Source organism: Elgaria multicarinata, chromosome 1 (assembly GCF_023053635.1).
Source record: "Elgaria multicarinata webbii isolate HBS135686 ecotype San Diego chromosome 1, rElgMul1.1.pri, whole genome shotgun sequence".
Lineage (NCBI taxonomy): Eukaryota > Metazoa > Chordata > Lepidosauria > Squamata > Anguidae > Elgaria > Elgaria multicarinata.
The window spans coordinates 184029849-184057673 of NC_086171.1; the positions used below are offsets into that span (position 1 = coordinate 184029849).

At 45.7% G+C, this 27825-nt stretch overlaps 2 protein-coding genes across 2 annotated transcripts in view; one reads left to right on the forward strand and one right to left on the reverse strand.

Moving 5' to 3' along the window:
• Nucleotides 1-19828, reverse strand: part of GGT7 (gamma-glutamyltransferase 7) — a 36547-nt gene extending 16719 nt beyond the window's left edge. The window contains exons 1-3 of the mRNA XM_063119974.1: nt 19508-19828; nt 7234-7460; nt 6011-6162 (exon numbers count right to left, since the gene is read on the reverse strand). Of these exons, the coding sequence (XP_062976044.1) occupies nt 6011-6162; nt 7234-7460; nt 19508-19745 (617 nt within the window). The 5' untranslated portion in view covers nt 19746-19828. The remainder of the gene's footprint in view (nt 1-6010; nt 6163-7233; nt 7461-19507) is intronic.
• Nucleotides 1-27825, forward strand: part of DYNLRB1 (dynein light chain roadblock-type 1) — a 545722-nt gene that overhangs the window by 349953 nt on the left and 167944 nt on the right. The gene's annotated exons all lie outside the window — the stretch shown is intronic.

Genomic DNA, 27825 nt, shown 5'->3' on the forward strand with positions numbered 1-27825 from the left:
ACAGAGACACGCAAGAGTGAAACACACATGGGCAGGATCTACACTACTACTTTAAAATGGTTTATAACCGTTTGACAACTGTTAAGTCCCAGGACACACTCCATATACCGTTTTCAAAGTGCTTTATCCAGCTTGGTGTAGATCTGGCCATGGAGAAGGCCTCAGGTGACGTCTTCTGAAGTTGTGCTTCAGCACAAGGAACCGACCCCTTGAAGCTACAGCACCCTAAAGGTTGTTGGGGGCGATTTTGGTCTTGAATGAACTATGAAGACCCATTAGCTTTGCAAAAGACCTGCTCCTGGTGAAGATAAAAATGGCTAGAACTGGTTTGTTGGTTTGGACTGTAAAGGCGAAGCCCTCGTTTGTTGCAATCGCTGTGTGAGTCAATAGTTAAAAGAGAATAGCTTTACAACCTAATACTTTATTGTTTTACAGTAGAGGAGAGTAGGATCCAGGAAAGAAGGTTTGCAATCCCAGACACCTTGGGCCAGGCGGAGAGTGGACAGTCACAAGGCTGGTGGCGCTAGTCCTGAGCGCTTATCTCAATTCTAGGTCATAATCCATCTTCGAGGCTGCCTTGACGGCACCGGTTTCCCCCCTTCTTTTTAACAACACACACGTACTTCCGCTGCTGCAGGGTGGCATCAGATAATCCCAATGCAGGAGGCAGAGCAGGCTTTCCGGTGGCCTTTCGGCTCACCGGGCCCTCCCACTCCTCCTACCCTGGCTTCCGGTGATCAATGGGAGGTTGCCTTCCACCCGGGAACTCCCCCAACATGGTGACAGAGCGAGGACAGACGGCGGAAGAGCCATACTGACCTCGCTCCAGCAGGAAAAGTTGGGGTAAGTCCTGGTAAACGAAGGATTGAGGAGGAGGTGGCAGTGGGAAAAGTGGCCGGTTGAGTCACACCACCCTGCCTACTTTTACATAGACCAAATACCTGTATTTTTGGACTCTCCTTGGGAGGTGTGGAATAGGTACTGTTGCGATGAGTGCCTGCACTTCAAAATTTACCACTACACCACTGCTTTCTACATGCTAGATGGTGAGAATCAGTGCTTTGGCTTTTAAGTCTTTGCGATTGTCAGGAAATCCTTGACAAAACCAGGCGTGACTCCACCATAAAACTCTAATCAAAGAACTTTGCCCTCTGGAACAGTCTCCTTCCTTCCCTCTAGCAGTACATATTTGTGTTGTCATTTGTTGAATAACCAAGGCATAAATCAATGCTCATCTCCACGCCCAAAACAAAATGCCTAGTTTGTGAGCAGCTATTTGTCATCTTGAGTAAACTATTATTTTTTGTATGCCTCAGTCATGCACCCTATTACAAGAAAGTGAACGAACTCTCTGATATTAATTTTAGAAGGAGCTTGCTGATGTTAGATCTCATGATCCCATTTCTTACTTGGGACCACCTGGAATCAGATGAAAGGGGTTTTTTTGCGAATGTGGAGTGCACTTCCCTTATCAAGGAGTCACCAGAGTTGCCCTCTATACTTCTGTATTAGAGGGCATAGCTTCCAGACCAGGGAATCTCATTTCTAGGCAAACACTCCACAGCTTGCTGGCACTATATATCCCACAAGCAGAGTTGCCACAATCCCCTTATTTTAAATAGCACCCTTTATTCTAAAGTAAGGATGATTAACTTCTGTATCTTCAGGGAGCTACTCTCTTCTCCTTAGTTACATGCCTTAGTTACATCCAGATTGGATTATTTGCAATGCGCTCTACAAGGGGCTACCTTTGAAGAGTCTTCAGAAGCTTTAGTAGGTCTAGAATGCAGCTGCAAAGATGCTGTTGAGTGCTCACTCATGGGTTCGTGTTACACCAGTAGGGTGACCCTATAAAAAGGAGGACAGGGCTCCTTAGGGTGACCATATGAAAAGGAGGACAGGGCTCCTGTATCTTTAACAATTGCATAGAAAAGAGAATTTCAGCAGTTGTCATTTGCATGCATGCAGCCCCTGGTGAAATTCCCTCTTCCTTACAATAGTTTAAGCTGCAGGAGCCTTGCCCTCTTGACCAGATACAAAAGAGGACAGGGCTCCTGCAGCTTTAACTGTTGTGATGAAGAGGGAATTTCACCAGGGGATGCATGCATACAAAGGACACCTGCTGAAATTCCCTTTTCTATGCCACTGTTAAAGATACAGGAGCCCTGTCCTCCTTGTCGTAGGGTCACGCTATACACCAATCCTTCCACCGTTGCGCAGTTCTACTTCTGGGCCCAATTCAAAGTATTGGTGATTACCTTTAAAACCCTAAATGGCTTACTCCCAGGATACCTTGGGGCACAATCTTATCAATTGCTCCCTTGCCACTCAGAAGCACCTGAGTTCAGAGGCTTCTGAGTTTCCTATGCCCTGCCAGGCTGAAGACAGCAGGGCAGAGGGAGTGGTGTCCTCCATCTTGGGTGTTTTTTGCTTTTTAGCCCTTCTAGCATGGGTGCTTCAGAGGGGGAGGAAAGAAGGCTGGAAGAGACTTAGGATAAATCATATCCTGGCCTCTCTGGTCTCTTCCCCTCCTCGCCAACAGGAATGCCTCCTTTCCTTCTCCTCTGACGGTGCTTTTCTGACCTTGGAGAGGCAGCTGGCATGCTTCTTTCCATGCTGGCTGTGAGAGGGAGGGGTCTGGAGTTGGATCTCCACTCCCCCTTCTGAGATCAGAAAGCTGTCTCTGACCTCAGAGGGGTTTTCCAAGCTGTCCTATGGTCCCTGGGACACTTGCCCAGGAAACACAGAATTACTCTCTTGGAGACAACCTCCTTCCATGTCCTCCTCCTTAGTCCCTAAGATCAGAAGGACCTTTTCTGCATCCCATCTAGGGTGGAAGCACATTTGAGTGGCCTTAGACATGCTCACTGGAGGTGGTGGGAGTTGTAGTCCAACCAATCTGGAGCATGTCAGGTTGAGTAAGGTCTCTCTATGGTGTGTTTGCTTTAACCAACTAACACAGTTACCCCTCTGGAGGTTTTTATACAGGTCAGACTTTTGTCAGGGTAACCAGGAAACAGGCTTAATATGTACTTCTCTATTTAAACCATAGGCGTTCACCTGATACTTTAAACCCCATTTAAAACAGAGCAACTCTGTGCTATTAGATCAGTCTGTACTTAAAGGCAATCTCAAGTATTATTACTATTTATTATTATAAAGGTAAGTAGCCTTACCTTTGTGGGTGGGTGTTTGTTTTTTAAATCTTGAGCATGAATTTTGATTAAGCAGCTTGGGTACCAACTAGAGTTTCCAGTTTCAACAAAAGTTTTCTCAAATCCCATGTAAATGGGCCATTATTGGGTGACACCACTTACGTAACATGCTCTAGGACTTCCTAAAGCTCTGGCCACCTAAAGATTGAAATCTCTCTTGCGTAATGCCTATTTAGAACAAATATTCTGAAGGCTGAAGGGAGGCAACTGCTCTGGGCGATGAGCCAGGTTTAGAGGAGGCAAAGGTGTGTGAAACTGGTGGTTGAGTCTGGCCTCTAGTGTGCAGAGACGCCACCAGCTTAAATAAATGCCAGGGCTGAGTGAGCAAACCGTATCATATTCCAGGACATCTGCTTGTCTTTTGGATGAAACTACATGGTTTGATTTTATTTTTTTTAAACTCCTCTTTAGAGACAAATAGAAGAAGATCGAAACATTTGCTTTGGCCTCTGGAGACATTAGAATGATGTGCACTGGGCAGAGTTCTGTTGCCAAGTCAGTCCCTAAATTTCCCAAACAGACATGGGGATCAATTGGAAGGCTGGATACATCCACTTTCTCTTAGGATATGTCCAGCCAGCTCTAATTCTGGGATAGGGTGGTCATGTATCCTACTTTAGAGGAACAGTCCTCTATTTGAAGGTGTCCTCTATTTGAACAGATGTTTAGTGGGCTGTCTTCACTACGCCGGGTTGGTACCACCTCCCTTTTCAACCCCACACTTCCACTCTCCTGGAGTGGCGTCAGGTAAACCCGATGCCAAGGAGGGAGCACAGGGTTTCTGGGTGGCCATCCGGGTCCAGGAACCGCCCCCACACTCTTCCCAGTGGAAGGCGACCAATCGCTGGTTGCCTTCCTCCAGGCTCCACCCCTCGGATTGGCCCTGCAACAACGTTACATTGCAGAAGCGCGATATTGATGTCGCTCCATTTGAAACAGTTGGGATAAATCCCCAACTTTTTCAAATGGGAGCACCTGCGGTGGCTGTGAAGCTGCGTTTGCGGCATCTAACTGACTCAGCGCAGATCCACAGCCACCACGGGGCTTTCTCAGTGTAAAGTCAGCCCTCGGGCTAAGTTTGTTTAAAGATAAAGAACCATAAGAAGGGAATGCAGGGCCCTAGAAATTACCCATCAAACACTTAACACCTGGACAGCAGCTTTCCCCAAACTGATGCCTTCCAGATGTTTTGGATTACAACTCCCAGCATTTCTGACCATTGGCCATGTGGGCTGGAGCTGATGGGAGTTGAAGTCTAAAACATCTGGAGAGCACCAAGTTGGGGAAGTCTGGGCTACAGTCTTTACCACTATGGTGAGATGTATTGCATTTCTATTTAAATTATAGTAACTACATTTGCGGCTATACCTAAAAATTAGCCTATGTAAATTTTATGCAAATCCATGCCCTCTTTGTTGGTGATGTGTATGTGATAGGGTGACCATATGAAAAGAAGGACAGGGCTCCTGTATCTTTAACAGTTGTATTGAAAAGGGAATTTCAGCAGGTGTCATTTGTATATATGGAGAACCTGGTGAAATTTCCTCTTCATCACAACAGTTAAAGCTGCAGGAGCTATACTGCAGATATACTGTGACCAGATTTAAAAGAATGCAGGACACCTGCAGCTTTAACTGTTGTGATGAAGAGGAAATTTCGCCAGGTTCTCCATATATACAAATGACACCTGCTGAAATTCCATTTTCAATACAACTGTTAAAGATACAGGAGCCCTGTCCTCCATTTCATATGGTCACCCTAGTATGTGACCATCTTAGAGATGGGGACTGTCTGAAGCACTTCAACACATCCCATTCTTGTCCAAACAACTGAGTTGTTTCTCAACCCAGCCTGCTTTTCACCTGGAAATTTCCTATGCCACTAGTTTTGTGCTACTGCACTCAGCTAGAAATATAGAGAGATGCCACCTGGGTCTTCCCTGTACTGCATCACATAGAAGCACTTTAAAGAAGATGGATGAGACACCCACACATCTCTCCTTTGAGCATTCCCAGGTAACATCTGAAGCCACCTTTAGAGGAGATGCTGAGAATCAGCTCTGAAGGCTTGCATTAATTATCACTCATTTGAACAGTTTATAGGGAGCTGTATCATTAGCTTACAATTACAGATTCAATTCTACAATCCAGCAGATGCCACTTCTAGGAATGTAGGGTAGATTTACACAGCCAGTGTGGTGTAGTGGTTTGAGTGTTGGACTGGGACTTGGGAGATCCTGGTGCTAGTCCCCACTTGGCCATGAAGGTCACTGGGTGACTTTGGGCCAGTCACTGACTCTCAGCCTAACCTACCTCACAGGTTTCTTGGGAGGATAAAATGGAGAGGAGGAGGACCATGGAAGTAACCTTGGATACCTTGCAGGAGGAAAAAAGGTAGGATCTAAATGGAATACATAAAAACAAAACCGCTTTCCTCCACAATGCACTGTATCAAGACTCCCCTGCCCCCCCAAAAAAGTCTGTCTTGTGAAAGATTTCAACATGCATTCAACCTCTTGTCAGCCACACAAGCAGTAGGCATCAACATTTGGATTTGCCATGCACACATGTTAGGTCTAGCATCATTTTAGACTTTTTCAGAAGAATATGTTTTGTGTGAGACTTGCAAAATTAATATCACCATGGAATATTGTCAAAAATCACTTCCATACTGGTCACAGGTATTCACCTGTAAATGAAACTAGACATCCGTTTTCAGATGATTGTTTTTGTTTTCGTAGGCTTCCCAGTATAACATAACAAGAAGTCAAAGGATAAGCGAAGGAGATCACTTACCCGCCAATGCCGGCTGTGTGGGGGTTAATAATTCCTGAGCATAAGGCTGAGGTGATAGCTGCATCCACTGAGGAGCCTTGCTTGTTCAATACCTCGATTCCCAGAGCAGTGCAGCGTGCAGCATCGGTGACTACAGCCCCCTGATGGAATATCTATGAGAAACCACATTGTGAAACCATTGGAAGTAATTTGAAAACATTTCAGGGACCCCTTTCAGGGACCCCTTTTCTCTTTCTGCTACCCCTTTTTCTCATTCTTTCCATCCCTCTTCCTTCCCACCCAGCAGGCTGCCAAGGATGAAGATGGCATCTGCCAGAGGCCTAAACAGATCTCATGCAGAGGGCAATTGAAATCAGGCTGATGGCCACATGGAAGTAGGCCGAGGGCCGCAGGTTGCCCACTCCTGATTTAGCAGCTGCTGTGAAAGATTTTCATCGGAGGCTCTGGAGAGCTGCTGCCAATCATTGGGCTTGAGGAACAAACCGCCTGACCCAGTGTAAGGCAGGTTCCTATGGTAGTTCAAACCCTTGCTCAAAGGTGCCCATGTGTCCTCTTTTACAGAAGACAGTCCTCTTCTATTTGAAGGACTGCCAGAGGACAGGCCTCTATTTTGAAGGCATCCTCTGTTTGAAAAGCTGTCTAGTTTAAAGATAAAGAATCATCAGAAGCTAGGGTTGGGCCTTGAACTTGTCCACCAACAGCAGCACATGTCCTTGGACCAGTCACTAATTCTCAGAATTGTTCAGAGGATAAAATTGGTGGGCATATATATCATCTTGAGTTCCTTGTAGTAAGAATGAGATTTTAAAAATAGGTTTTTGGTGTCTCGTGTGAAAATGTCATCATCACGCGCTTCAGTTTGACTACTCACAGTAGCACATAATATTAAGAGACCAGCAGTGAGACTCTGATATGCAACTGGCCTCCTTGACAAATAGCCTATTCAGACACTCCCTGTTAAAGGTAAATTCACAGCACTGAACCTTGCTGGTAGCTATAGTAACTATTAGAAGAATTAATTATGCAAACTTTGTTCAAAATCAAACAGACGTTGTGGGGTAAGTAAGGCAGTTCACAACACTACACTTTCAATTACACCATTGTTTGCAGAGTGCAGGGTGAACTGCCACATGCAAAATATGAAGATATATGAAAGGTGGGTTCTTCCCACTTCAGTACAATCGTCCCTATCAAGAGAAAAGCCATCAAATACCTCTTCTTACCTGGGGATCTCCAAAGTAGATCTGCATTATTAAGGCCACCGTGACTCCTGTAGCAAATGTTAGGCAGGCGGTGATGATCACAGTCAGACCGTCCTGGCGACAGCTGCAGTCCCCTGAGAAGGGGTCCTTGCTGGTCTCCCGAAGGGGCGAGACATCCTGACTGCCCATTTCTGATGAAGAGGAAGGCAGGCGCTGAAGGCGAGCTGATTTTAAGAAGGAATCTGGATCTTCATTCAGAAAAGAGAGAAAAGCAACAGGGGAGAGTGTGTGTGTGAGAGAGATGCTGGATGGGCACACACTCAGATTCTGAACATGCCAAATGAGACACTCCTGTTACACCTGTACCTGTTCCAATGAGACTGTTGTTTTTCTGCTTGGCCTGAGCTTTCAAGGGTTTTTCTGGTTCAGGTACCACTATTATGGGTCATATTACACATACTTCCCATTAACTCTTGGCAGCCTTAAGGCAGCCTTGGATAGTGAAGCTGGCAACTCTACTGCATGGAATCTGATATCTGACCAGTGCACCTACTGGTAATAGTAATTACTAGCACCTTTGTCCTCACTGTCATATGTACTTATGATATTGCGAATATGCAAGAGAATGAAGAATCATGGTGGCGTAAGGTTACAGGAATGACCGTTTGGTAAGGAGAGGCAAGATTCTCAACAAGCCTTAAAGGACCGGCCTTGGATTTCTGCAAGATTAAATGGCAAAGAAGCAGAGGTAGGGGGCAGGTGGTCTCAGGAGCCACTGATCATAAAAATACCAGTCCATAGAAGCAGCCCTTCTGTTGATTTGCACTCCCGGGAGGAAGGAGGATGTTGCGCCCGCCAGGTTTTTTAAAGTAAAGGACCTGGAGCGCATCTGTGCTCCAGCGCTAAAGTGGTTTTTTTTAAAAAAAAAAAAAATCCCAGACCCCACTCCCCTCCCCATCCCCAGAGTGCTTGAACAGCTCCGTGCCCTGTGCCTGGTTCCCGGCTCCTCGCATTTACTTGCGAAGAGCCGGGACGAAACCAGGACAGCTGCCCACATGTTCCACAGTCTCGGGATGATCCCAAGACGCAGGAAAAATTGGGCTAAAAGTCATCCCGGTAATCCCGGGGAAATGGAGGGATCATCCCTCCCTGCCCCCAGGATCCCCCGTGCATCATGTGGGATTATCCTGGGGCGATCCCCGGGATAAGGCATTGTCTAGACATGGCCCTACAAGACAGAGGGACCAGAGGGGCTTGGGGGAACCCCAAGATTTCCAGAAATACAAAATAAATTTTGTGGAAAATCTAAGGGGGGGGCAAAGACACCCCAATGAGATCTGAGTATGCTCAGTGGGCATGGAATACTGACTGGTGTGGGGAAGGACAGGAAACCGGGGCTGGGGAGTAATGGATACAATGGCTGGAATCCTGAACAGCAACACTCTACATTCTGTAACATTTTGTTGCAGGGCCCTCTAGTAATCAGATATGGTCCAAAACATGGGGATGAAACCCTATGAATGATGACGCTCCCCTTCCGTCACGCTCTTGTCCTTATCAGGTTCAGCACCAAAGGCAAGCATGGCTCAGTAAAGCAGAAGATGCCACTGCCTGCTGGCTCACTGGCTCTCTGCTTGTTAAAAAAAGCAAGTGGTAACAATGATGGGAAAGAAGACAATAGAAGTTGCAATGGCAATGAAATGTAGGCTCACTGAGGGAGGGGGCCTTTGAGGGCCCAAGGCCCCCCCAAAATGTGGAGCTGGCACTGATGTAATGGGTTATCAAATAAGAGGTTGGTCTCATAGCCCTTGCAGCCACTCATGTACAGACCTGGAAATGAATAGGCGGCTGTCTTCATGCTGCTGGGTTGGTGCCTCCCTCTGAAACCCCACACTTTCCTTCTCCTGGGGTCGCATCGGGTAATCCCAATGCTGAGGAAGGAGTGTGGGGTTTCTGGGTGGCCATCCAGGTATTGGAGCTGCCCCCCGCCCTCTTCCTGGTGAAAGGTAACCAATCGCCAGTTGCCTTCCATATCTTGACTTCAGCAAAGCTTTTGACAAAGTGTCCCATGATATTCTGATTAACAAACTAGCTAAAAGTGGGCTAGATGGAACAACTATTAGGTGGATTCACAGTTGGCTACAGAATTGGACTCAAAGAGTACTTATCAATGGAACCTTCTCAAAATGGGGAGAGGCAACGAGTGGGGTACCGCAGGGATCAGTCCTGGGCCCAGTGCTCTTCGACATTTTTATTAATGATTTGGATGAGGAGGTGCAGGGAACGCTTATCAAATTTGCAGATGACACAAAATTGGGTGGGAAAGCTAATACCCTGGAAGACAGAAACAAACTTCAAAGTGATCTTGATAGGCTGGAGTGCTGGGCTGAAAACAACAAAATGAAATTTAATAGAAATAAATGCCAAGTTCTACATTTAGGAAATAGAAACCAAAGGCAGTTACAAGATGGGGGATACTTGGCTCAGCAATACTACAAACGAGAAGGATCTTGGAATTGTCGTAGATCGCAAGCTGAATATGAGCCAACAGTGCGATATAGCTACAAGAAAGGCACATGCTATTTTGGGCTGCATTAATAGAAGTATAGCTTCCAAATCACGTGAGGTACTGGTTCCTCTCTATTTGGCCCTGGTTAGGCCTCATCTAGAGTATTGCATCCAGTTCTGGGCTCCACAATTCAAGAAGGACGAGACAAGCTGGAGTGTGTTCAGAGGAGGGCAACCAGAATGATCAGGGGTCTGGAAAAAAAGCTCTATGAAGAGAGACTGAAAGAAGTGGGCATGTTAGCCTGGAGAAGAGAAGATTGAGGGGAGACATGATAGCACTCTTCAAATACTTAAAAGGTTGTCACACCGAGGAGGGCCAGGATCTCTTCCCGATCCTCCCAGAGTGCAGGACACAGAATAACGGGCTCAAGTTAAAGGAAGCCAGATTCCAGCTGAAAAACTTCCCGACTGTTAGAGCAGTACGACAATGGAATCAGTTACCTAGGGAGGTTGTGGGCTCTCCCACACTAGAGGCCTTCAAGAGGCAGCTGGACAACCATTTGTCAGGGATGCTTTAGGGTGGATTCCTGCATTGAGCAGGGGGTTGGACTCGATGGCCTTGTAGACCCCTTCCAACTCTGCTATCCTATGATTCTATGATAAGCACCGCCCTTGGATTGAATCTGGATTGGCCCCAGAGTAACATCAGATGGCGGAAGCACTGTACTGACATCACTCTGATTGAAAAAGTTGGGGTAAAACCCCAACTTTTCAGACCACAGCTTCACGGGAAAGCCCTGCGGTGGCTGCGAAGCTGTGCCTACATCGTCTAATTGATGGAGCACAGATCCGCAGCCACCACAAGGCTTTACCTGCATACGGACAACCCCAAGGTGTAGTCTCTGACCCTCTCAAGGAAGACAATAATAATAATAATAATTGAACCAGAAAGAGTTCCCCTTTCCTGTAGGGAGAAACCCAGGCTGAGGCTCACTTTACTCTTTGGGAACCTTGATTTCAAGTCTTTGAGAAATAAATCCTATGCATGTTTAGACAGAAACATGGCTGGCTGGGGAATGCTGGGAGCTGTAGGACTTTTTTTCTGTCTAAACATGCATAGGGCTGGCAATTTTCCATCATACCTTCCTAGTGAATTTTTCAAGGGACATCTGCTTGGTCACTGTTGGGGAGAAAATGCTAGGCAGATGCTCTTTGGTGTAATCCAGCATATTCTTAAATCAGGTTGCTGGCTTTGCTCATTGCACCATCCACACTGGTTAGGGTGACCATATGGAAAGGATAACAGGGCTCCTATAACTTTAACAGTTGACTAGAAAAGGAAATTTCAGCAGGGGTAATTTTTATGCATGCAGCACCTGGTGAAATTCCCTCTTCATCACAACAGTTAAAGCTGCAGGAGCTATGTTAGATTGACCAGATACAAAAGAGGGCAGGGCTCCTGCAGGTTTAACTGTTGTGATGAAGAGGGAATTTCTTCAGGTGCTGCATGCATACAAATTACACTTGCTGAAATTCCCTTTTCAATACAACTGTTAAAGGTACAGGAGCCCTGTCCTCCTTTCCATATGGTCACCCTAACACTGGTTCTACAATCTCTATATCAGCCATGTGGGCACAGATCATTGAAGGCTGAAGAACACAATGCACATAGGTTGCAGAAATCAAAGATGACCTACATGAGTGTATCAAATCCCTTAAATAACCACTTCCCCAGATAATCAGCCATACATAGTAAATTTCATCCTTGCATCCAGTTTTTTTCCTTTAAAGGCTCCCCAACGTAAGTTGAGATACAAAAAGGTCACATTGAAACATCCTGACATTGGTAAAAAAGAAAAGATACCTAGCAATGCAAATGTATACTTGGGTGCACCAGTGCTAGTGATCCCACTGTTTTATGGAAGGCATTGTTATTAAGCAATAGGGGGCAAGAACATAGTGAAACGAATGTTGCATGTAAATGTATTTTAATGTAATGATTCTCTAAAACTGAAGAACAGCAATATCTTTCAAACTCCTAGCAGCACCTGCTTGATCAGTAGCTGATGCCACAGCTATAATCACAATGAAGTCAGAGCAGAATCTGTCAAAGTTAAGCATTTTAACATCCCATTGATTTAAATTTAGGGTGACCATATGGAAAGGAGGACAGGGCTCCTGTATCTTTAACTGTTGTATAGAAAAGGAAATTTCAGCAGGTGTCATTTGTATGCATGCAGCATCTGGTGAAATTCCCTCTTCATCACAACAGTTAAAGCTGCAAGACAAAGTGTCTTTAGCCCTCTTTATCTTCAGATACAAAAGAAGGCAGGGCTCCTGCAGCTTTAACTGTTGAGCTGATGGGTGAATTTCACCAGGTGCTGCATGCAGACAAATGATACATGCCAAAATTTCCTTTTCTATACAAATGTTAAAGATATAGGAGCCCTGTCCTCCTATTTAAATTAAGTGTGCATTTAGTTCTCTCCCACTGAAAACAAACAGGCCTAAAACTACTTAACTTTTGCTGGATCATATCCTAAGCATAATATAGGGATAAATTACACATTAAAATAGCTCACACTGTAATGCATATAATCAAATTATAATGCAGACAACTACATTGTTTCAAGCAATACTCAGTTCAAGCATGGCCAGATTAGCAAGGAACTGATGTCTGATCAGGAAATTTCTTTGTATTTCACCTGAGCTTTAAATTGATAGTAGTTGATTATGTGACATAACTAACTGAACAGTACTTAAGTACTTTATTAGATTGTAAGCCTATGCGGCAGGGTCTTGCTATTTACTGTGTTATCTGTACAGCACCATGTACATCGATGGTGCTATATAAATAAATAATAATAATAATAATAATAATAATAATAATAAAGTAAGGTAAAGATGTATCTGTAAATTAAGTGCAAGTGTTTTGTAGTCCTTCTCATATATTTTTTTATGAATGGCTTCAATAAAATGTAGACTTTAAAAAAAAATCTGTCTAACAAGTAGTCAGTTTTCAATTAATTTATTATGCCACTTTGTTCATGGCATCTATTGCTGGTAGCATGAAAACCTATTCCCCAAACTCCTATGATCCACTGGTGGACATTAACCTACAAATTAGTGATAAGTATTGAGCTCCTTTTGCCAAACAGGTGCTCAGTGCTGATCATGTGTTTGGAAGATGAGGAAACTGATGCTAGGCAACCCTTCCCACCCACAGGGCTAGGAAGAAGAGTGTCATGCTGTATATCCAATCAGTGTAGCACAGGAAACGGTGCCTCACCCCCTTGTGATGACTGTCAGTGCTAATAAGCAATGTGAACAACCCTCTATTTTTCCAGAAATAGCAGCTTATACTTATTTGCTTCCTTTAGACTAGTTTCTCAGCATGGAACAATATGGCATAAGTAAAACTCGCCCAAGATGTCTTCATTTAACCAATTTTGGGTTAATAAAGATGTATTCATCACTACCCAAGTAGCAAAATTTGTTTTAGCAGCTAAGAAGATATGAACCATGTTTCCAAGAACCTAGTGGCAAGGGATGACACCAGTTCCTGTTATCTTTCATTTTAAACATCTACATAGTTCATTGCAGAGGGGGTAAGTATTTCTACTTCCGATTGTTGAATATGTTAAATTTGTTTGCTTTTTGAATTTCTATCGTGGTGGCCTATGACTTTAAACGATAACGTTGTTCAAATGAAGATATATGAATAGTAACTTAGGCCTTAACTAGACCTAAGGTTTATCCTGGGATTGTCCCGGGGTCGTCCCTGCCTGCTCCCAGCATCCCCTGTGTTTCATTTACATGAACAGGGATGACCCTGGGACGATCCCCAGATAAACCTTAGGTCTAGCTAAAGCCTTAGACTCAGAATACTCTTTCCATGTGTTCATAGGGTTGTTCTTAGTGGGTTGTTCACATTGCTCATTTTGGCAATAGGTTTTCATGCTACCAGCAATGGATGCCATGAACAAAGCGGCATAATACATTAATTGAACATTATTGTTAGACAGATTTTTTAAATGCCTTTACATAAAAACTCCAAATATTTGTGTGGGGGGGGGATGAAAGTCTAGATTTCCCCTCATTGCCAGAGAATTTCTTTTTATGACCCAGTGTATGGCAGTTAACTGCTGGTGATACACAATAGCATCACCATGTTGTTGGCGATAAAGAAAAACTAGAAGTTGTCACATCATCCACTGTCACTTCCCAGTCAATATTTACAAGTATTATTTATTTATTTAAAACATTTGTATCCCGCCCTATATCACTAGGATCACAGGGCAGCGTACAGATAAAATCAAACAATATTAAACAATAAATATACACAGCTAAAAACAAACCATCAATCAAGCTAAAACCAGTATATAATTTAAAAGCAATAAAAACAGTTAAAACAATGTGCAAACTTGGTGAATTTATGTTGTCATTAATATATAATAAAGTACACGAAAAGTGACAAGGGTATCGCACAAAATCAACTTGGCCTCTGATCACAAAAGTTCTATATCCAGGTTTCACTTAAGGTGCTCTAAGATTTTAGATGATGATGATGATTAGTTTTTTGTAAAGAACCATTTTGGTGCTTTTACAGGTATGCCACTCTCTTGCAAACTATTGGTTAATCACTGGGTTGTTTAGCCTATAAACACTCAGCACTTTGGGTTTGCACATCATGCTCAGCAACCTATGAATGGGCCGATCAGATTGCTGAGTAAAAGCAGAAGTGGTTGGTGCCTGCAGAAGGCAGTGTGCTCACTCTCCCGCTTGTCCCTGACAGCTAATGCAAATCATGGCTGTGTCTGAAAGCATCTTTAGGAATGTACTGGGGAGACTGGAGAGTGGAAATGATGACTACGTCCCAGAAGAGAAGCAAATATGGATTCACAGAAGAGACAGGTTTCTTTATCTGTGAATTCCAATTACTGAGACAAGCGGTTTGAAATGCACTATATAATCACAAAGTATTATTAGAATGAGTAATTGATGTATTAAAATGCAAGGGATTTTGAGAACACATCATTTTATTGTCTATATAGACAGGACAGAAATAGTCCACAGATGAGGAAGTTGTTGTTGTTGTTGTTATTGCAGCAGTTCTATTTTCATGCTAATTAGTATTTTTAAAAGCTGGGCCAACCAAACATACTAAGAGGAGAGATATTGGATACATCTAAGGTCCTCCTCCGGGTGCCTACTCTGAGAGAGGCTCGGAGTGTGGCAACGAGGGATAGGGCCTTTTCGGTGGTGGCCCCCAGACTGTGGAATGATCTCCCTGATGAGGCTCGCCTGGCACCAACACTACTATCTTTCCGGCACCAGGTTAAGACTTTCCTCTTTGCCCGGGCATATGGCGGCACCTCCTAATTACCCACATGTTTAGTTTTTAATTGGTTTTTAATGCTTTATGTGTGTATGTACTGTGTTTTAGAGTTTTAAATTTTGTATTCTTGTTTTTATCTCAATTTTAGAATTTCTGTGAACCGCCCAGAGAGCCCTGGCTATGGGAGCGGTATATAAGTATGATAAATAAATAAATAAATAAATAAATAGCATGGGAGCCCAGTCAGATACTTCATATATGGATAGGCACTGAAACAATCCTCAAATAAGAATTCTTCCAGTATTCAAACCGACGGATGCACAGGCGTATGAAACGAGACATCAGCAAAAGTATTGACATGTGAACATGTGGATACCAAAATAAAATATTTATTTACATTTTCAAACTTTAGAAGCTTCATTTTAAAAATGCACACACACACATGCACACACATACACAAACACTGTTTCACTTAGGAGCTGGGAAGATCTGATGAAATAAAGTGAAAAACATGAAAACATAGGAGTGGTGGTGATATAGCCAGGATGGGATAATGAAATAAAAATAAGGCACTTCCTTTACATATCAGGTTCGGCATCCTGCATCTTCCTGCATCATGTGTTATAAAGCAGCAAAAGAGGAGGCACCAGCGACATGAGCTTTCTCTATCCTTGTATGTAGTTTAAGGTAGGACTCAAGGATTTTGCCCAGTGTGAAACCTGTTGGCTCCAGAAGCTACTTGGGCTCCTACGTCTTGGGCTCATCCTAGAGGAGTCTCACTTTCAGCCTCACTTCCCTGACTTACTTTATTTAATCTTGTGAGGTGGCTGAGGGTTTTCTAGATTTCCTCCCCCCCCTTGCTTTTAAAACTTTTTTTAAAAAAAAGCCTTGCATTGCTCGCAGCAGCAGGAAGCTCTCTCCGCAGATTCCCGCCAGCTGCACTTTCTGGGAGTCCTTGGGAGCATCACCACATCATGTGGCATCACATCACACTCCAGGCATCCCAGCATGTGCAGCCAGCGGGAAGCTCTGGAGAGAGCCTCATGCCGCTGCCAGTAGTGTGAGGCTTTAAAAAAAGTTTTAAAAGCAAGAAAACATGGGAAAGTCTTGTACATTTTGTAAGGTTAAGTATAGTAACGCAGACACCTGAAATTCTGGCAAAAATTTTCTACCCCCCTTCAAAGAAATCAGAAACCAGGGTGCAATATTTGAGGGAACCTGGGGGTAGGGATTGGGTCCAGGCTTGCTTTTTGTTACATGGCAAGCAGCTCTGAGAAAGAAGAGAAAGGTCAAAAAGCCTTTCTGAAAGTGTTAGAATTTATATCAGAAGCAGTTTATTCTGCCAACATATAAAGAGACAGTGGGCTGGCTCACACAACACAACAGACTATTATGGGTTATTTAACCCCTGATGAGCCGTAGTGCAGACTGGCCACCATTTTGAATACCCAACCCCCAATTGGGGGATTGTCGTGTCGTCGGAACCCAGCCATTGGGGATTATGCTAGAGTTAAACAACCTTGGCTTGTTAACCCTTTCATAACCCCCAACAGCTGGGTTCACATGACACAACAACCCCTGATTGGCTCCAGTGCGTATCTTTCAAACCAGGTCAGTATGTTTTGGTGGCATGTGCTTACAGTCTGACATCAATACAAGTTGGCTTTTTCAAATCTGCTGAATTAGTGCACAGCTAGACCTAAAGTTTATCCTGGGATCATCTAGGGTTCGTCCCTGCCTGAGCACTGGATCCCCTGTGTGTCACCTAGATGAACAGGTTTGACCCCTGGATGATCCAGGGATAAATCTTAGGTCTAGCTATGGCCCCAGTCTTGTGAACGCTCTAACTTGTGTCCTAACTGAGGGCTTCTCAGAATAGGATGAATCAAGAGTTCATTTACTTGAACAAGCAAGGGCTTGATGTGGGGAAGATCAGAGCATCCATAAAAACTAGTTACTAAGTGTACAGGCCAAATACAGATCTTCCCTGCCTTCCTGTGATTTATCCCCAGTATCTGTCATTTGCAAGTATACCGCCTTTACATACAAAGGTTCTATTTAGTTATGATGAGCTGTCTTCCATGTTTGCTTACTCCTTGGGGGGGGGGGGGGGAAGCAATCCAGGCTGATGGCAGCAAACTCCATACTACTTGCACATTGCATGAAAAAAAGTCTTCCTTTTTGTCAGTCCCAAACCTGCTGCCAATCAGCTTCACAGGGTGGATCAGAGAGTTAAAATGATGACAGGGAGAAAGAAGGAGCACCACTTTTTAAGTTTTGCTTATTGCCTATTTGAGCAACTGAAAACTCTACTCTCCACACTGCTCCTGCAAAATCGCATTGCAATAAACTGGAATCTGAAATTAGGGAGTTGTGTAGGTCTTTGCTATTTCTACAAAATTTTGCCTGACTTCTACAGTATGGATCTGATGCAAAGGTAGTCTTGTCAAAACCTAGTAAAGCAATAGAAAACCCTACCCTTAATATATTTCCGTGTACTCATTGGCTTCTCTTTCTCTCTTTCATCTTATCCAACCATCTCCACCTAGTTTTCAGGCATTAGAGAACAAAAGGATACCCACACAATAGCTTTATGCAGATAGGGCTTGCATGTGTAGGGAGAACAGGGTCATGCCAACCCCATGCCCCTAGCCTATTCAGCCTCAACCTTCCTGTGTAAGGATTCCCAATCATGGGGAGGCCTCTAAGCACGTTCAGGCCTCGTCACACTTTCCAGATCAACATGAGGAAGTCAGGGCTGGAGGAGTACGGGGCTGGCACGTGTGACTTGTACTTCCTACATAAGACCCTCACTTGTTCAGCTGTACAACTGCATAGAGCGACAGAAAGGGTCCCCAACCTCTTTTGAAAATGTGGGCACTGTCACAAATTGGCTGCCATGGTGAACTTGCAGACTCATAAAATGGCTGCCACAGCAGGCATAGCTAGACAAACCACTCCTTTCTCAGAAGGCAAACTGGTGAGATTTAAAGACAAGTAACTTGCCCAAGAATCTAATGCCAAGGCAGCGGTGGGTCCTGAGTTCCAAAACCCAAAACCACCCTTTGGAATCCAAATAAAGATGGCACTGTTGGGCAGCACTTTGCTTTGCAGCATGCCAGCTTCCCAGTTAAACAAATTAATGTTTTAAATCTTGAGAAATAAAATTAGAATCAGGAGGAACATGGAGTCTGGCAGGTGCCAAGAGAGGTGTCACAAGGCACATTGGCATCATGTTGGAGACGCTGGGGCCAAGGTATGTCTACAATGCTTAACAGCATTCTGAAGAACCTCAACGGTGGGCCTTCTCTCTAGTGGCACCCACCCGCTGGAAAACCTTCCCTCGTGCTGTCCGGGTGGCGGAAAATATAACATATTTTTAATGCCTCATGAAAACACATCTTTTTAGACAAGCCTTCCCTGGATTATAACTTTGCCCGGTTTTATGTGACTTTTTTTTTAATTTTTTTTTAACATTTCAAATTCTGACTTTGTATATAGTAGTTTTAACTATTTTAATTATGAACTGCCCAGAGAGCCATGGCTTTTGGGCAGTATAAATATGTAATAAATAAAATTTAGGGACAGCTCATGCAGGCACCCCCAAGTAGGGCAGGGGATGGGGGGGGGGGAAGGAAAATCATAAGGCCTAAAAAGCGCTCTTAAACAACCTCAGACCTTTTCAAAGAAGGTGAAGATTATGAGCTATGGGGCAGATTGTTTTAGCATAAGGAAACATAGTTGGCCTAGTGTGTCAGCTGCAGGAGCTGGAGGGATGTGGTGGCAGGGAATATAGTTGCTTATTTTATTGCCCCCATAGAGGGAAAGTAGTACAAGGGAGCTGAGAAGGTATAATGAGATGGAGAGAGGGGGATGGAAAAGAAATCTGAAAGGAAACAGCAGGGCTGATGGAGGAGGAGGAGGAGGGAGCAAAACGATACATGGTCAGAAAGATGCTCACACACAGCACCACCGCCTGATCTGGGTGGGTAGGGAGATGAGGCCAAACGGGAAAAGATGGCTGCAGAGAAGTGGGGAGGCAGATCGAGGAGGGGACGGCTCGGCTGGGACAATGAGAGAAGGAGAGAGGGGCAGCGGGGGAGGCCAGCTGTACCGTGGCGAGGGATGCAGGGGCGGCTGCACCACGGAAAGGAGCCTGGGCTCATGCCAGGTGCTTCGGAGGAGGAGGGGATGACGCAGGAGGGGGCATCCGAAGAGCAAGAGGCTGAAGGAGAGATGCGGGGAACGTCTCATTGGGGCGCGGGGGGGTGGGGGGAGAGAGATAAGCCCGGGGGCCGGACGGATGGCGAAAAGCTAGAAGTCACGAGGGTGGCTGGGAGATCGGGCGGATGGCGCATGGATGGAGTCGTGGCTGGATGGAGGAGCGGATGGAGGATGCAGGGACCAGGCAGGCAGGCAGGCGGGGTGTCCGTCCGCTTCCGCTCTCACCGGTGTCCTGCTCTGCCAGGAACGCATCTTCCTCCTTCCTGGAGCGCAAGCAGCTCTCGGCGGCGGCGGCGGCGGCGCTGCCCGCCTCCTCCTCGGGCAAGCGGGGGAAGCTGGTGATGCTCATGTAGTCCACGGGCGAGTAAGCGCCCAGGCTGCTCTGCTGGCTCGCCTCTTTCTCGGCAGCGCCTGCAGCCGAGGCGGCGCCTCCCGCTCCCGCCGCCGCCGCCGCCGCCGCCATCCTGCTCGCGCCTCCCCGGCCAGGCAGTCAGGCTCGCTGGGTCGCTCGCTCAGCCGCGGATCCTGCTCCGGAAGTGACTGAGCGAAGAGGCCCGGCAGGAGGCAGGCGAGGGGCGAGCGGAGCAGGTGCCTGGGGAGGGAGGCGAGTGCAGTGGCGGCGCTTGGCCGGTAGAGAGCCGCGGGGGCGGAGCCTGGAACCCAGGGACCTCCCTCCTTTCTGGTCCCCATGGCTCGGTGCTCATCCAGAGCATCCCAGAGGGTGCTCAGCCCCATCACGCTGTCTGTCCAGTGATCTTACTCCAGCCAATGCAGGCAGAAGGTGTTGTTCAAATAGTCACCTGTGTAGGCTCTTCTTTGAGATTTTTGTGAGACAGGAGGTGTTGGGCTCAAAGGCCCGATGCAAAGGTTAATTTCAGTTGCTTGGTGGCCATCCAAACTGGCTACTGCATGGTGAGTACTCCACATGGCTGCAGGAAGGTTCAAATCTGCTTCCCAGGTATACAAGGCCATGGGTCGGTATCATCAAGCACCTGCGGAGATCCACATACATCACTGAGCTGCCTGGCTTGAGCTCTTGCTCAATTCCCCCCCCCCCCCAAAAAAACCACCTTTGGACCTGGCACTGCACATGTGTCCATCTAAAACATATCACAGAACTATCTGCACCAGTATTGTCAGCCCCCAAGGAAGAAGCAGTTGTCCTGTTATGATGACTACCAAACGTGAGCTGACTGACCCATGTAGGAAGTAGATTCAAACATTCTTATAATCACATGGAGCCCCATCCCCACAGCTGTTTTTCTGAGGAGCAACCATGCCACTGATTGAATGTTTGAATCAAGCCCCAGAGATATCTACAGGAGGGGAGAAATGACTTTTAATTTTATTTATTTATTTATTTATTACATTTATATACCACCCCATAGCCGAAGCTCTCTGGGCGGTTTACAAAAGTTAATAGCATCTATATGTAATAGCATTATCTATTACATATAGATGCTTCCAGACAAGATTTTTATGGCACCATCGCTCTGGTTCATTCATGGGATTTTATGGGGGATCCGGACAACAACGTCATCCACTCATAACCCTCCCGTGTTTTCCCACTACTTCTTCCATCTCTTCTCTTACCACAGAAAATTGGTTATGGAGAAAAAGACTGAATAGTGTTAGAACTCAAAAGATATGGACATAGGTTTTCCAGGCAGACTCCCATTCAAACAATGACCAGTTCCAGACCTACGTAGTTTCAGCAAGGCTGCTGCAGCAGGGAGGTCCCATTGCTCATTGGCAGAGCACATGGTTGGCATGCAGAAGGTCCCAGCTTCAACCCTTGGCATCTCCAGGGATGAACAGGAAAGAGCCCTGTCTAAAGTCCTGGGGAGCCATTGCTGCCAGTCAGTGTCGACAATACTGGGCTAGATGGACCAATGGTCTGACTCAGTATAAGGCAGCTTCCTAGGTTCTTATTTGCCTTCAGTTCACAGTCTTTTCAGATACACACATCCCTTCACATAGAAATCTAGAGGTCCGGGAGAAAGGTTCTTGTCTACCCTTCTCCCTGACATGCTAGGGTCCCCCCCCCCAAAATGCAGAGATAACTTTTGAGATGATAAAAAAAGTAGCCTATAGCCATGGTGCTATAAATGAACTAGCCCTGGTTGAGCATCAACAATACACTGTCCAATCTCCCTGAAACAGAGAGGCTCTCCAAAATATTTGAAGGGATACTTTAAAAAAAAGAAGAAGAAAAGATAATGAGTAGTATTCAGAACCAGCAGATTATGTTGTTAAAAATGTTCCTGGATTATACCTGCTGGGGCAGGTATAAACTGCTGGGGGCAGTGGAGATGGTGAGAGAGTATTACATAGTTCAATGCTCGTGTGTGTGTGTGTGTGTGTGTGTGTGTGTGTGTGTGTGTGTTGGGGTGGGGTGGGGTGGGGTGGGGTGGCGAGTGGTATCCTTGCACCAGTGGAGGCTAGTTGCTCCAATGTGGAGCAACTTTGATAGCTCCTTTAGAGTTCTGACTGAAACCTGGAGTGGATTCACTACCCCACTGACATCAGAGCCACCAGCCTCCATTGCCCTGCGCATAAAAAGTCATCTAACATGGAAGAAAGGTAGGCTTAAACCTTTCTCCCTGACTAGATTTCTATGTACAAGGAAGGTGTGTGTTACCTGTTTTCTGTACAGAATGTGCATATCAGAGTAGATGTGTGCTCCAGTGATGACGAAGAGGGACGTGCAACCTAAAAAGAACTAAATTATAATAGGGAGTATTTGGAGTGTGCTCTCACAGGTGGGCAAATGAGAAGGGCCTCTCTTTCTGATCTTAAAGTGCGGGCAGGCTGATATGGGTGAAGGCAGTCAGTCAAGTAACCTGGGCCCAAACCTTTTAGAACTTTAAAAATAAAAAAACAGCATTTTGAATTGGGCTTGGAAACACACCGGTAACCAGTGCAGCTGGTGTATTACAGGCATGATGTGATCAAATTGCCTCATCCCCACCAACACTTGGGTGGCCGCATTCTGCACCAGCTGAAGTTTCCAAACCGTCTTCAAAGGCAGCCCCTCATACAGAGCATTACAGTAGTCCAGCGTGGACATGACTAGTGCATGGATAATTGAAGCAAAGTCCATCCTCTCCAGGTAGGGCCACAGCTGTTGTACAAGCGTATGCTGTTAGAAAACACGCCTGGACACTGAAGCCACCTAATTTTTTATTCAAATTTTCTAACTTGACCCATCTCAAAGGCAACAAGATAGATTGCAATATATACACATGTAACAGCCAATTAAAGCCAGCTAAACTAATAAAATGTCTAAAGGTAAAATCCCAGACTCATACCATCTTGGTCCTAGGCCTTAATTGCCTGTCCAATTAAAAGGTTTTACAAGATGTCCAAGAAAAGGCTTTGGCTAGACTAATCCATGGTTGTTAAACAACGGAGTTGGATGGCTCCAATATCAGTGGGGTGGATTCACTGCCCCACTGACATTGGACCCACCAGCCTCTACTGCTATTAAAATAATTGCATGTTTATTTAGCTCATATGCCCATGGAGGTACATGCACACAGGGACTACTCTTCTAAATGTGGAACACTGGTTTGGGGTAGAATATTTCCCTTAAAGAAAATAATAGGAAGCCCCTGTGAGAATGTGGGGCTCTAGAACTGGGGTGGTCAGAAGGCAGATTTGGATCTAGTGGTAGATCTCTGGATCACTTGCAGTAGATCAGCAAGGATTTCTGGCTCCAACTGTTTAAGAAAGTTGCTCCCTCCACCCCTTCCATAAATTATACTACTGAAATTAAGAAAGGCCGAGGTGGTGGTGTTTAAACCAAAATGAATTGGGGTGGGGGTGGGGAAGGACTCTGAACTCTGCTCAGTTTTGAAGTTCACTGTCCCACTGACATCAGAGCCATCAGCCTCCACTGAGGCATACCTTTCTCTCACCCCACCCCATCTAAGGATGATGTAAACCAGAGCTGTCTCTGTGAAAACAAACAAATAAAAAGAGCAACTTGAGTTAGTTTTTGAGACACACAGAGAAAGAGGCAGTGAGGGTTGAATTGAGTTTTTGAGCTCTGAAAGCTAACAGCATATGGGGATGCAGGCGAGAGTCTCTGGTGATCTGACATGAGCAGTGCTGCAGCTAGTAATTTTAGACCCTGGACTTAAAGATCTTATGGGGGCTCCCTTCAGACGGCCACGTGCATTACTGGGGCCATATTTGAGACCATGAGGTCTTTGGATGATGTGGATCCAAAGCTTCCCTCAGTTTGCCCACACCCTGCCTCTGATCCACTGCCTTCCCCTGCCCCCCCCCCCATGTTGGAGCTCCAATGGAGAGATAACAGCTGTGGATGTTTCAGCAGAGGTTCAGAGGGAAGTTCTGAGGTTGGATCTGCCCTTCTGAGGTCAGTCCTCTCTGTCTGCCTTTGGAGGATGAAATCGATCTGGGACATCCTCCCAGAAATTATAGGGTTGCAGTTTAAGGGTGCAATCCTACAGCAACGCTCGTAAGCCTCCGAGCCTGGAGGCTTGCTATGGATTAGTCATACAGTCATCCTTCGCACAGTGGGAGGAGCACCAGAGGCGATTTTTGTTTCCCCATCTTCCCACCCTGCATTTTCACTAGACGGGCTTCTTTGCCCATCTAGCAAAACCGGTTCCAAGGGGAGGGAAGGAAGCTGGAGAGGCCTCAGAATAGCTCATATCCTGGTCTCTCCAGTCTCCTCCCCTTCCTGCCCACCAAACGCCCCCTTCCCCCCCCCCCCCCAAGGTTGTGTTCTGGACCTAAGAAAGGCAGCTGGCAGAGTTCTTTCTGTGCTGGCTGCAAAGGGCAGTGGGGATAGAGCTCTGATTCTCACCTTCAACTCCTAGCACTGTTACTGATCCTGGATCTGGGAATTTGAACTATCCTATGCCGCCCCCCCAAGACACTGACTAGGGGCTCCTAGGATTGCTTCCTAAGTCTTTTACAAATTAGTTTAGCCTCAATCTCACCTGCTCCTCCTCAGCAAAGGGATTGTCCCCTAATTTATCTTCATGAGGGATTGTCAGCCCCTTGTTTTTTGCCCCATCTTTATTAAACCTTCCAGGTGTATCACTTCTGTGACACATCATACAGTCACGGTGTTATATCAATGTTACAATATAGTTTCGGTAGGAGCACTTTCTACAATCCTATTGTTATAAAGCAAATAAAAATTAATAATACAGGGGATAGCATTTCAGAAGGGATTTTCATGGATCCCTAACAAAGATAGAGACTAAAATGTTGGTTCTGCAAGGAATTATGGTAAATTATCCTTCCCCCTCCTGATGCCCTCCCATTATATCAGACTATAACTACAAGTGGTCCCCAAGGCTTTTCTGAGGCCTTCAAGTGTGCCCTGACCCTCCCACTGTCAAATTCCCTCCCCACCACTAATGATTTCCATGCTGCCTGTGCTTTTCACTCCCTCCCCCAGAGATTTTCATATAGGTTGCTCTTTTCTGGTCACTGCTAGTGGCAAAGAAAGGGGTACTTGTATCAGGTTCTCTTGGATGTCTGTATGCACCTGTGTATGTGTGTATCTGTGAGCATGTATGTGTTTACACATATGTGCCCCCCAAACCAGCATCACATGCAACCCTCGGGGCCAAAAGGTTGGCACCTCTGGCCTAACACATCTGGAGGGCACAAAGTTGGGGAAGACTATGGGCAGGGCATGGCTAGACGAGGGGGATGGAGGGCGACAATTTCATGATTTTATGATTGCGAGATTGTCGCGCGACATCGCGGCCGCCATTTGGAATATTTTTTTAAAGGAAAAGGAGCGCCCTTCTTTCACCCCACCCCTGATGGCACAGAGCTTCTGAGGAGCTCTGTGCCCGGTTCACGGCTCCTTGCGAGGGGCCAGGACATACCAGTGACGGTGGGCCACACGTTCCGCAGTCTCGGAATCATCCTGAGACCGCGGAAATATCGGAATTGATCTGTAGGGCAATATCCCAGGCCAAGGGAGGGATCTGCCCTCCCTGCTCCTGGGATGCCCTGTGCATCATGTGGATGCACAGGGATGATCCCGGGGTGATCACCGGGATATCGCCCTGTCTAGCCATGCCCTATGGTAGAGATTTGCTCTCGATGATGCATTGAACCTGTCATTGCTAAAGACCCTAACAAACTTGTTATCTGCTTGTAGCTCCTCAGGTGTGCTGTGTGTCGTGGGGAGACAGCACACAGATGCTTGTAGTGCCACCCGGATCGCCGTCCAGAATTCATGAGGCTGCTCAGGAACATTCCTAAGGTAAGGAGGAGCAAGGAATGATGACTTGAAGAGGGAAATAGTATTACTGGGAGGGGGAAAAGGCTCTGTAAAGACATCAGCCAGAGTTGCTACCAGGTATAAGGCCTGCTCAATGTGTTGATGTCTGTATTCTTCTACAGCAGAGGCAGGCACAGGGCGAACCAGGATCTACTGGTAGATTTTTGGGTGATTTGTAATAGATCAACAAGGGTTTCTTCTGACTCCCAACAGTTTATGAATAGCATGGAGAATAAAAAGTGTGTTTTAAAAGAATCTTTGCCATGGCTGGCCTTATGCTAATCGTTTCTCTTTTAGCCTCAGTGTTCCTCACCTGTAAAATGGGAGCATTAATTGTCTTTGATCAGGGGGCTGTGTATATGCTCTGGAAGCCCTGGGGTGGCTCCGAGCGAGGTCAGCACAGCTCTTCCCTGTCTGTCCTTGCTCAGGCACTGCACCAGTGGGGGGCATTCTTGGGTAGAAGGTGACCTCTCACTGGTCGCCAGAAGTCGGGGGAGGGCCCGGCCAGCCTAATTGCTGCCGGAAAGCCCGCGCTGTCTCCCTCTGTGTAAATAAGTTGTCACCACCCCGCATCAGCGATACCCCAGGGTTTGGTGGTGGAGCAGCACCAACTCAGCACTGTGAAGGCAGCCCCCAGGTCTTTGTGCAGCTCAATTGGCCACTGTGAAGATTTTGAATTAGAATCCCTGATCTTTAGCAAGCTGGATATATATTCATTTTTGTATTCAGTGTTTGGCTCATGGAGTGCAGAGTATAATTGACTCCAGTGTGTGTTCCCCCTCCACTAATTTGCAGCTAGCTCTGTTTGGTGAACTTCGGGGTTCTAGTAAAAAGAAAAAAATATAGAACCCACAAGCCCAAATTCTGCTCACCTCTGGTTTACAGCGATTCTTCGTGAAAGCCTCGTACACACTCAGCTGACGGGTTGCCACATTTTTTAAAATGAATCTAGTCTGCTCTAGTGGGTGGTGAAGGCCCTTCTTGCAGAACTCTGTAGTCTGCATATCTTATACACTCACCAGCAACATGGAAACTACATGCTAGGAAAATACTCATTCTCCCCATTACAGCCTTCCCCAACCTGGTGCAGTCTAGATGTGTTAGACTACAATGCCCATTATCCCTAGTCAGCATGGCCACCAGCTGGGCTGGTTGGTGATAATAGGAGTTGGTCCAGCACATCTCAAGGGCACCAGGTTGGGGAAGGATGCCCTACTGAGAAACCAAAAACGATGTCCCGACTGGCCAGATTCCCCGAGTCCTAGGCATTCAAAATATCTCTGGCAAAAACAAGCCCCTTTGGGGCAAAGACCCCCAGGTACTGTTATTGTGAGAAACCAATGGTGCAAATGGGTCTGTATTTGGGTTGTCAGGGGCTTGCCACGACCAAAGTAGCCTGAGGCAACCCACGTAGATGGACTGCATGGATCGGAAGTGATGAAATGCAACCATCTGGTGCCCACAAATTAGAACTATGTGGATAAACCCATGAGCATGATGCACAGTATTGTCACAGGGAGATAAAAACAGGATTATATTAACCATTTAAGAAATATATTAATTACGTTTACATACCACTCAACTGATAGAAGCCCTGGGGGTGGTTTACAATCATAAAAGCCCCGTACAACAACAATAAAATAACAAACAAAACAATAAATAAAACTATGGAAATATCAAAACATTATAATATTAAAACATTTTAAAAAATTAAAGAGCCAGCATTAAATTTTAATAATCAGAGCAACAGATTAAATGCCTTCTGGAAGAGGAAGGTCTTAACCTGGCATAAAATATATACGGTGAAGCCACCAGGCTGAAGTCCCTGGGAAGGGCATTCCTCAGACGGGGGCCACTACAGAGAAGGATCTTTCCCTGGTCCATCTCACCATTGTGGGCAGCAGTACCCAGAGAAGAGGATCTTTTCAATCCAGCAGGAACACATGGAAGAAGACACCTTTCTTCGGGTGTAGACTGGTCCTAAGCTGTATAGGGCTTTAGAAGTCATCACTGAATTGGGCACGGAAACTGAGTGGCAAGCAATGCAGATGATGCAGCACTAGAGTAATATGGTTGAGTCCTGGTAAGCAACCTTGCTGCTCTATTTTGCACTGAGGTTTCAAGGCCATCTTCAGAGGTAGCTCCAAGTATAATGCATTACAATCACCCAGGCAGAGGTTATAATTGACGAATGGAAAATACCGTGGATTTCATGACAGATGGTTATGTTTCTTTCAACCAGCCATGCACTCATCAGACCAGA